This window comes from Triticum urartu, chromosome 3, assembly GCF_003073215.2.
Source record: "Triticum urartu cultivar G1812 chromosome 3, Tu2.1, whole genome shotgun sequence".
NCBI classification, from domain to species: domain Eukaryota; kingdom Viridiplantae; phylum Streptophyta; class Magnoliopsida; order Poales; family Poaceae; genus Triticum; species Triticum urartu.
In genome coordinates, this window is record NC_053024.1 from 618,809,143 (window position 1) to 618,819,969 (window position 10,827).

Below are 10,827 nucleotides of genomic sequence, written 5' to 3' on the forward strand. Positions count from 1 at the left end.
CGGCCCACCTATCACTTGTAATCACATGATTAATCACCTCCAACTTAGTCAAAGACACGAGACAAACTGAAAACCACGGTTGTACGTGGAGGCATCGATGGATACATATACATATACAGTGTAGCTTGAGAGATAGAGCCAAGCAAAGGCTTAACCATTCCCAGCCAGCCAGGGCCAAGCTGCATGCACGTACCCTATACACCTATGCAGATCGGATGAGATCGTCGATCAGCTAGCTAGCTACTCCGCCGGCCCGCGATCGTGCGTGGAGAACTAAGCAGGGCGTGCACGGGCCGAGTTATCGGAAGGAAAAGATGGCCCCTCACGCTCTCTCTCCGGAGTCCCGCAGCCGCGCTGCCATCCTGCCACTGCTACGCATACTGTGAGTTGATCGATCGAGGAGAGGAGATGGCACGCTTTCTTGGTCAAGTACGTCTGGATTTTGGACTCACGATCATGGTGCATGTACGTACGTTGTTGTTTTGCAGAGAAGATCATGGCGCGGATGCGCGGAAGAGCCGGCCGGCGGCGACCTCCTCCAAGGCCGGCAGGAAGAAGAAGGTGCTGGTGCTGGTGCTGACCGTGGTGGTGTCCGTCGTGCTCATGTTCGGCCTCCTCAAGACCAGAACCCTCGACGGCCGGATATTACTCCGTCATCGTCCAGCTCCTGTGATTAGTGTTCCACGGCCTCCCTACGCCGCGCACCGGCGCGTCCGGTGGGACAGCGTCACCGCCTCCCTGGTGGCGGCGCAGGCGGGGTCGGTGGCGCTGCTCAACTTCAGCCCGGCGGAGGTGAAGCGGTGGAGGAAGCTGCGGCTACCCGGAGCAGTGACAGTCCGAGCGGTGCGGTTGCAGGCCGTGGACAGCGCCGTCACGTGGGCCGCCCTCTACCCGGAGTGGATCGACGAGGACGGTAACGGCACCAGCAGCGGCAGCTGCCCCTCACTCCCAGACCCGGAAGATCAAGGAGGCCAGCGCTTCGACCTCGTCGCCGTCAACCTCCCCTGCCGCAACCGTAACGATAGCGGCCGCTGGTCCAGGGACGTGGCCAGGCTCCATCTCCAGCTCTCCGCCGCCAAGCTCGCCGTCTCCGTCCACTCGTCACACGTCCTCGTCGTCTCGGACTGCCTCCCACTCCCCAACCTCTTCCCATGCAAGCACCTCCTCCACCGACACGGCCACGCCCGGCTCTACAGGGCTCACGCCGCCTACCTCCTCCCCCGCACCCGCCTCCCCGTCGGCTCATGCGACCTCGCCCTACGTCTTCCGACGAGTCCTACGAAGCCGCCTACAGTGCTCAGGCGGAGGCGGGAGGCGTACGCGACGGTGCTGCACTCATCGGACGCCTACGTGTGCGGCGCCATCGCGGTGGCGCAGAGCATCCGGCAGTCGGGCTCCACCAGGGACCTGGTGGCGCTGGTGGACTACGGCAGCGTCGGCGCGGAGCAGCGCGCCGGCCTGGCTGCGGCCGGGTGGCAGGTGCGCGCCATGGACGGCCGCATCCGCAACCCGCGCGCCGTGCCCGGCACGTACAACGAGTGGAACTACAGCAAGCTCCGCCTGTGGCAGCAGCTCACCGACTACCGCAGGGTCGTGTTCGTGGACGCCGACCAGCTCGTGCTGCGCAACATCGACTTCCTCTTCGACGCCCCGGAGGTGAGCGCCACCGGGAACAGCCGGACGCTCTTCAACTCGGGCGTCATGGTGCTGGAGCCCTGCAACTGCACGTTCGACATGCTCATGGCGCGCGTCCGCGACGTCCGGTCGTACAACGGCGGCGACCAGGGGTTCCTCAACGAGGTCTTCACGTGGTGGCACCGCCTGCCGCGCACCGTCAACGTCCTGAAGTACTACCACCAACAGGGCCATGCTGCTCCTGCTGCCTCGGCGCCGCCGTCGCCGGAGCCGTACCTGCTGCACTACCTGGGCATAAAGCCGTGGCTGTGCTTCCGGGACTACGACTGCAACTGGAACGTGCCGTCGCTGCGCCAGTTCGCCAACGACGAGGCGCACGCACGGTGGTGGGCCGTGCACGACCGGATCAAGCCGAGGGAGCTCGCCGCCAGGTTCTGCGCGTTGCCGAAGAGTCAGAGGTCGTCGCTGCAGTATGAGCGGAGGCAGGCGGAGAAGACCAACGCCACCGACATGCACTGGAGCCGTCCGATCACTGACCCAAGGAACACCCAACAACTCTTGTTGCCAATGCCACCCACCGCTTGATTCTATCCGCTTTGCTTGTACCTATGGTGTTTTTGTAAATTCGATTGATATTTCTACGGATATTTCTAATCATTTCACAGCGGGTGAATATTTGTGAATTGCTTTAGAAAAATCTGACGCCGATAGATTTTCCTAGCCGTTGGATTGCAATCATCCAATGGCCCAGCTCTCACTCTTCCTCCCAACTCCTCTCTTCTTCTTGGTGAGCACCCTCCTCTTCATCCTCTTCCGGACGCTCACCTCTGGCCGCGACATCCCTGTCTTGGGCAAGGTCCTATCCTGGTCTGGTTGGGACGCCGTGGCCAACCTATTGTATTTGTCTTACCCTCAGAGCTCCACGTGAACCTCACTTCTCCTAGAAAACCGACTAATGTCACTCGCTTTTCCACACGACTTACAAATAACAAATACACATTTATAATTCTACGAACATCATCAAGCCTAGAGTTTTGTATGAATATGACTAAATGGTGAAATGCAGAAACCTTGATCGAGACAACTACTCATCAGTTATCTTGACAACAAAATAGCACCACCTTAAAGCCAATGGTATATATAGCAAATAACCATGACAAAACCCATGACACTTATCGACGTGCCATACTACGACTTTGAATGTGATCTACAACTTAGTTGGAGGATACTGTAAAAGATGGACAAAACCAACGAGATTAAACAACATGGTCATGCCTCCAACGCAACCACGGGTCATGAGACTGTTGAACTGTCAACAAGAAACAGTTTCGATCGATTCAGAAACTAATGCTTGGAGCGGCTGGATGAAAAACAAATGACTAGATCATCATCATCATCATCTATCTTTAGTAGGGATGTAAACCAGGCCTCATGTAAGCCCACTTATGGTCTAACAGTTCAATAAAGTTTTTTGGGGGGAGAAGGGGGGATGAACTACTAAACTAGCTAAAGCTAACTAAACAGGACTTGTGGGCGCCATGTACATCCCTAATATTCAACCATTCTACCCCTCCCTCCTCCCCCACCACCCGGTTTGATCCAACAGCGCACAGTCTCCTCCCTTCCTCGGTTTCAGTCGGTCCATGCCTCTTCATCACCACCTTCAGGGCTTCGACGGCGTCCTATCCGACCCCTCACCGGCTATGCAACGGCATGTTGCAGCCTCCCCGTCTCGGCTCGGGCTCCGTCCAATCAGACTAAGGTCAATACAAAAACCACGTGGCATATATTGTGCGAGCACTCGTCCAATCTGATCCTATTCCATTGCAAAGCCTCATGCTCAAGCTTCATGTCGCTCGCTATATGGGCCTGGCCAGCGAGCAACGGCACCCACAAGCATTTCGTTCGATATTTTTTCTTTTTTTACTTTGTTTTTTACGGTTTTATTTAAATTAAAAAATGCGGAGAAGCACAAAAAATGTTTGTGGATTGAAACATATTAACGAATCCAAAAAATATTCTGAAATTTGAAAAACAAAACATGAATAAGGGAAAACATGAATTCAGAAAATGTTTGCCAATACAAAAAATGTCCACGAATTAAAAAAAGTTCATGAATTCTAAAAAATATTTGTGACTTTAAAACAAGTTCGCAAATTTGAATGTATATCCATGAATTTTAATAGTATAAAAAATTCAAAGGATGTTTGTGACTTTATAAGATGTTCACAAATTTTTTAAGTATGGGTTATTATAGTATTGAAGCAAGATTTGATACAATTTTGTAGCACATATTTTGCCTAGAAAAAATCACCGAAACATATCAATATGAGATCTAATTTTAAAGATCTTGACGGGACTACGCGCCAATGAAAACTGTTTGTGAATTGGGCAAATGCCTTTTGAAAAATCAAATATATGAAAAAGCACAAATAAACCCACTTATTTCTCCTGCGGGTGAAAAAAATTCACCAAAATTCTCTAATTACAACAAATAACATACTCCCTCCGTTCCTAAATATAAGACCTTTGAGAGATTTCAATATAAACTACATACGGAGCAAAATGAATGAATCTACACACGAAAGTACATCTATATACATTCATATGTAGGAGAGAGGCGTTTTGGAGGCTGAGCTCCATGGAGGCCTTTATTCTTGAAAAATTCAAATTCAAACTTTTATGGTTCAAAAAATTCTGAAAAAAATATGTGTGTATGTAAGGATGTAACCCACATGTGTGTAAAAATTCATGATTAAATACCTTTTAAAGTGCGTTAAGTCGACTAGAGGGGGGGTGAATAGGCGATTTTTATGAATTCTTCACTGAGGAATTTCAGGGTGAGGAAATTCCTGAGTGAAGAACTATTTGCAGCGGAATAAGTACTCAGATGTAAACATAACAGAATATAAGCATGGTCTTCATGATGAAATGAAAACAAGCATAGAGTACAGAAAGCGTAAACACACGATAAACAGAATGAAGACAAACAAAGTGAAGAAATTGAGCTGAGGAAATAGAAAAAGTCTTTAGTCAAAGTCTTCAAACAGATATGAACAAGCACACAACACAGAAATGAGGAAATGGAACCAGCTAGCTCGGTGAAGACAATGATTTGGTAGACCAGTTCCAACTGTTGTGATGGTTGTACATCTGGTTAGGGCGGCTAGGTATTTAAACCTGAGGACACACAGTTCCGAACACCCAGTCCTGAACACGCAGCTCAGGACACTTAGTCCTCACTGTATTCCCTTGAGCTAAGGTCACACAGACCTCGCCCAATCACTCGTGGTAAGTCTTCAGGTGACTTCCAAACCTTCACAGACTCGGTCACTTTGCGATCCACAATTTCCTCTTGGATGCTCTAGACCATGACGCCTAACCGTCCAGAAGATGCACAGTCTTCAAAGGTAACAAGCGTCGGATCTATGCAGTATCAATCTCTTCAGTGATGCTCAATCACTTTGGGTTTGTAGGTGTTTGGGTTTGGGTTTTCCTCACTTGATGATTTTCACTCAAAGTCCTTGGAGGATGGGATGCTCTCAAATGACAAGTGTCAGTTTCTCTCGGAGCAGCCAGCTAGCTAGTGGTTGTAAGGGGCGGCTATTTATAGCCTAAGGAGCAGTCCGACATGATAAGACATAAATGCCCTTTAATGATATGATCGTTAGGTGGGTAGATATTTTGGGATAGCTGGCGCATAGCACAACAACAATCGGAATTTTGAGTATCAAATTCCTCAGGGCTATCATGTTCCTCACCGTGTAGGCAATCCGCACTGGCGAATTCCTAACTCCTCAGTCAGAACAAATTCCTGAGAGACCAGAAGAACTTCGTCTTTGTCACTGAAGAAATTGATTGGGCTGTATGATATTTCCAATGGCTTTACTCAAAGGGATTGGTAGGTGTAGGATTTGAGTTGAGCATCACTTGGAAATTTTTCCTTAATATTTCCTCGACCCCCTTTAACAGTACGGTGTTTCCTATGACTCAAGGAAGAGAAAATGAAACTACGAAAACAAAAGTCTTCACGCTTCATGTTCCTCGAATGAATACCAAGTCTTCAGGATCACACCAATTTCTTCACTTTCAAAGTCTTCAGAAATCCAAAGTCTTCAGTCGAAGAACTTCATTTTTAGGGGTCGACTTTCTATGTAATATCAAACTCCTCATAGACTTATAGACCTGTGTACACTCACAAACGCATCAGTCCCTTAACCTATAAGTCTTCAATACACCAAAATCACTAAGTGGCACTAGATGCACTTACAATCTCCCCCTTTTTGGTGATTGATGACAATATAGGTTAAGTTTTCAACGGGGATAAACATATGAAGTGTAAATACTGATATTGAGGAATTTGATTGCAAGATAGAGAAGAACTCCCCCTGAAGATGTGCAGAGTGAGGAATTAGCTTTTGAAGCAATGCACACTTTGAAGAGTAGAATCATGCAGATCTCCCCCTATATCTTGTAATCTATACACGCATTTAACATATAATATGAAGAATTTGAAATGCATGATGAAATATGGTGACTGATGTAATTCAGCATGCGTGCATTAACAGTAATGAGGAATAATCATGCAGAAAAACTCAGCAAAAGTATTAGACCACCATAGAGTTTAAGTTTACAACTCGATCGAATAAAGTCTCATAAGAACACGAGTTGTAACTTTGCAAAAAAACGCCCATATAGATAGACCCGCTTGAAGACTAACTCAAATTTCTCCCCCTTTGTCATCGAATGACCAAAACGATCGAAAAATGAGGACTAACGCCCCTGAAGAATATCAAGTTGATGGAGGAGCTCCAGCGTTGTTGGGGTCGTTTGTTGTTGTAGGGCCTGCCGCAGTGTCGTCCAAGACTTCATGCTCATCGGTTTCGCGTGATGAAGAATATGAGCTGGCCACCAAGGAAGGAACTTTAGTCTTCTTGAATTTCTTCGCCGGTGGCGGCTGAGACCATTCAAAGTCCTGCTTGAAACCCATTTGCTTCAGATCATCTTCACCATACAGATGTGACAAAATAGCCCAGGTGCGACCGAAGACTTCATGGAGGTAGTAATGGTTCTTCTTCATTGCATTGTGTGTAGCAGTCATGTTGTGAAGAATTGAACCAAACTAACACTTAACCCATTTGTGGTTGCGATCGACCTTCTGGTGAAGACTGAGGAGAAGCTCACGATCAGTCATCACCCTTGGAGCTGTGCCTTGAGGATTTTGCTTAGAAGCATTTGCGACAGAGTCATGAGTGGTAGAGTCATCATTGGTGGAGTAGGATGCAGCTTTGCGAAACAGACTATCCAATGGACGAATGCCTTCATCAATAATAGCAGTAGCCTTGCCCTTTTCATCAGATGAGGAAAATGTCCGCTTGAGGACTTCTATTGGGGTAAGGTAACTGACATGATTCTGAAAATCAGCCTTGTAGTTGAGTGAAGACCTTGTTCTGAGGAATCTCATAATCCAGGGAGCATAAGGCTTCAACTCAAATGGAGAGAGAGCAACATTTGCCAGAGTCCTCATGAAGAAATCATGGTAGTTGATAGGAATGCCATGTATGATATTGAATAGCAGATTCTTCATGATGCCAACAACTTCTTCATCATTTGAATTGTGGCCTTTGATTGGACTCAATGTCTTCGTCAGAATGCGATAGACAGTTCTACGCACAAACAACAATTCCTTCATAAGGAATTTGGTCCTTGGAGCTTGATTGGGCTTCAGAGGCTTCATTAGCACTTGCATGTAATGTGTAGTGAGTTTAGGTTCATGATAGATGCAACGAGCGCCTTCAAGGGAGGACTGACAGGCAGGGCATGAAGTAATTGAGAGGCTGGTGTTTTATAGTGAGTATTATCGGTCATCCAGTCCAAAAGCCAAGAGTTCACATCGTCAGCATCGCCTGTGATATGTAGAGTTGCATTGAATTGAAGAATGAGCTCTTCATTCCAATCGCAAATATCCGTGCAAAAGTTGAGCAGTCCTGCATCATGAAGCACACTAAGGACTGGCACAAAGCAGGGCAATGATTCCATGTCCACGTGAGGAATATGCTCATGGTCAAAGACTTTGTCCTTGTTGAAGAGCAGTGAAGAATAAAAATTTGCTTGGCTGGCAGTCCAGAAGCGCTTCCTTCTAAGACGAGCAGAGTCATAAGGGTTATAGTCTGTGAAGAACACATGCTCGCCAAAGAAGTCATCAGCCTTGAATTTCTGCTTCTTCGAGAAGGGATCCTTTGGCTTGGGCTGAGGGGTATTGGTCAATTGCATCTCTACCTCAGGAATCGCAATCTCAGGATCCACTAGCTGAGGAATTTCAGCTTCTTCTTCAGTGACAGCCTGTGTCTTTAATTCCTCATTAATATTTTCTTGAGCACTAGTGGCTAGAATCTCTTCATGGACAGATGGTGTGGCATGAGGTTCTTCAGATCCCATTTGAACTTCAGTGGTCACATGGGACTGAGGAATTTGTTGAAGGGGTGTGAACAGAGGAGAATTGGGGTGCTGACTTTCCCAAAAGTCATCGTTCAACACTGGAGTTGTGCACCCAATGTCCACATCTTCTTCTTCACTCTTTTCCTCAACGCCGGCCTCTTCAGCAGTGAACTGAGGCATGTGCAATGAGACTATTGGGGTTGAAGGGATTGCATCCGCTTCAATTTCTTTGTCCAACTGCTCTGAAGAAGCAGCAGAAGGAATGTCCTCATCATATCCACTTGGGATCTCATATTCTTCATCAAAACGAACAAGGTCCTTTGATGGCATGGATGAGACAGGAACAACATCAATCGGATTGTCAAAAGAGCTAGTTAGCGGCTTCATCTTCTTTGGAGCTGAAGAATCTGATGCAGTTGATGCCTTCCGTTTCTTCACAGCTGCAAGCTCTGCAGCCTTGGTCTTCTTCACATCTGATGCAGATGGAAGGATAGGAGTTGGGGTAGGTGTAGGAGGGGCAGAGGAATTTGGTTCAATAACTTCAGGCACAACTGATGCAGTTGCCCTGACTTCTTTAGTTTCTTCAGGCGCAACACTAGTGGTTGCCCTGGCAATTTCTTTAGTGGCTGGAATGTAGTCATCAGCCCTGGTACTTTGAGTATCTTCAGCAGCCTGATTTTCATCAGCGGTGCTGGCATGCTCTTCAGTAGGCTGTGCAGATGCCTCAGCCTGAGGATTTTCTTGTTGCGTTGGGGCTGCAACATTGGAAGTGAACTTCTCAGTTATCTTACCAAAACTGACTTTGGCACTAAGCCAGTCAGCATAGTAGCGATCAAATTCATCACTTAGTTGCTTGATCTCAGATTGAAGAGCAACAAGTTCTTCAGGTGAAAGCTTCAGAACGTTTTGCTTCAGAAAGCGCTCTTTCTTGTATTGCGCTTTCTTCACCCTCCTTCCCTGTTCAAATTTCCATTTTTCCTTATCAATAAAGGCAGTCAAAACATGACTTTGACCAGGAGTGAGGTTCATCTCCGGCAAAAGTGTGTTGGGATCCTTGTGCCATAGGTCGATGAAGTCTAGGATCAACTTCGGATCCAGTATCAATGGCACATTGCTGCCTTTGGCTCTAGCGGCCCTGAGCTGCCTGTCTATGATGATTCCGGCAAGTTCCTCATCATCAGCTTCGTCATCTTCGGACGGTACTTGAAAAGTGACCTGCTTCTTGTGAGGACTTGGTCGAGAGCCTCGTCCAGCAGTGGCCTTTTTCTTCAGTAGAGAGGGGCCAGTTGATGAATTTGTTGGGGAACGTAGTAATTTCAAAAAAATCCTACGCACACGCAAGATCATGGTGATGCATAGCAATAAGAGGGGAGAGTGTGTCTACGTACCCTCGTAGACCGAATGCGAAAGAGTTAGCACAACGCGGTTGATGTAGTCGTACGTCTTCATGATCCGACCGATCCAAGTACCGAACGCACGGCACCTCCGAGTTCTGCACACGTTCAACTCGATGACGTCCCGCGGGCTTTGATCCAGCAAAGCTTCACAGGAGAGTTCATCAGCACGACAGCATGGTGACGGTGATGATGATGCTACCGACGCAGGGCTTCGCCTAATCACCGCTACGATATGATCGAGGTGGATTATGGTGGAAGGGGGCACCGCACACGGCTAAGAGATCAATGATCAGTTGTTGTGTCTATGAGGTGCCCCGCTGCCCTCGTATATAAAGGAGCAAGGGGGAGGAGGCAGCCGGCCAAGGAGGGCGCGCCAAGGAGGGGAGTCCTACTCCCACTAGGAGTAGGACTCCACCTTTTCCTATTAGAAGTAGGAGAGGGGGAAGGAAAGGGAGAGGAGGAGAAGGAAAGACAGGGGGGCGGCCCCCCTTGCCCTAAACCAATTCGGTTTGGGCCTTGGGGGGGGGCGCCCCACACTCCCCTTGCTGCCCTCTATTTCCACTAAGGCCCATGTAGGCCCATTAAGCCCCTGCGGGGGTTCCGGTAACCCCCGGTACTCCGGTATATGTCTGAAACCTTCCGGAACCTTTCTGATGTCCGAACATAGTCGTCCAATATATCGATCTTTACGTCTCGACCATTTCGAGACTCCTCGTCATGTCCGTGATCATATCATGTTTCCGGTTAATACAATTCTAGCATGAATAATAAACCTTTATCATGATATAAGGAAATAAATAATAACTTTATTATTCCCTCTAGGGCATATTTCCTTCAGAATTGGGTGGAGCTGAAGAACTAGCGAAGCTCCTGAGGCAACAAAGATGCATGTTGTCCTTTGGCACATGACGAGATGCACAGGTGCTGAGGATTTTGATGGAGGAGCTGAGGACTTTGGAGGAGCTTGAGGAATTGGCCATGAGGGCTTTGAAGAATCTGGCCGTGAGGGCATTGCTGAGGAACTTGGCCGTGAGGGCATTGGGGGTGAAGCACTTGGCTTATGAGTAGGCTTCTTTGCCATGGCCTTCTTTGGCTTGCTTGCAGAGGCCTCAGCAGTGGTAGCAACAGCATCAGAGTCTTCATTAAATTTCCTCACTGCTTCCTGAGCTATTTTGGCTAGCTTGGCTTGGCGCTTAGCCTATTCATCAGGATAGTTGTCGGTGTCAAAACCGGCGGATCTCGGGTAGGGGGTCCCGAACTGTGCATCTAAGGCGGATGGTAACAGGAGGCAGGGGACACGATGTTTTACCCAGGTTCGGGCCCTCTTGATGGAGGTAAAACCCTACGTCCTGCTTGA

General features: G+C 48.1%; 1 protein-coding gene across 1 annotated transcript; it reads left to right on the plus strand.

Annotated features, from left to right (window-relative positions):
- Positions 1-456: 456 nt before the first annotated feature.
- Positions 457-2,220, plus strand: LOC125547029 (UDP-glucuronate:xylan alpha-glucuronosyltransferase 1-like). The gene has a single exon (XM_048711072.1). It carries the CDS (start codon positions 457-459, stop codon positions 2,218-2,220), a length of 1,764 nt encoding a protein of 587 aa, XP_048567029.1.
- The last annotated feature ends 8,607 nt before the right edge of the window (positions 2,221-10,827 follow it).

Coding starts and splice junctions, on each gene's coding strand:
- LOC125547029 (XM_048711072.1), top strand. CDS start 457: ATGGTGCATGTACGTACGTTGTTGTTTTGCAGAGAAGATCATGGCGCG.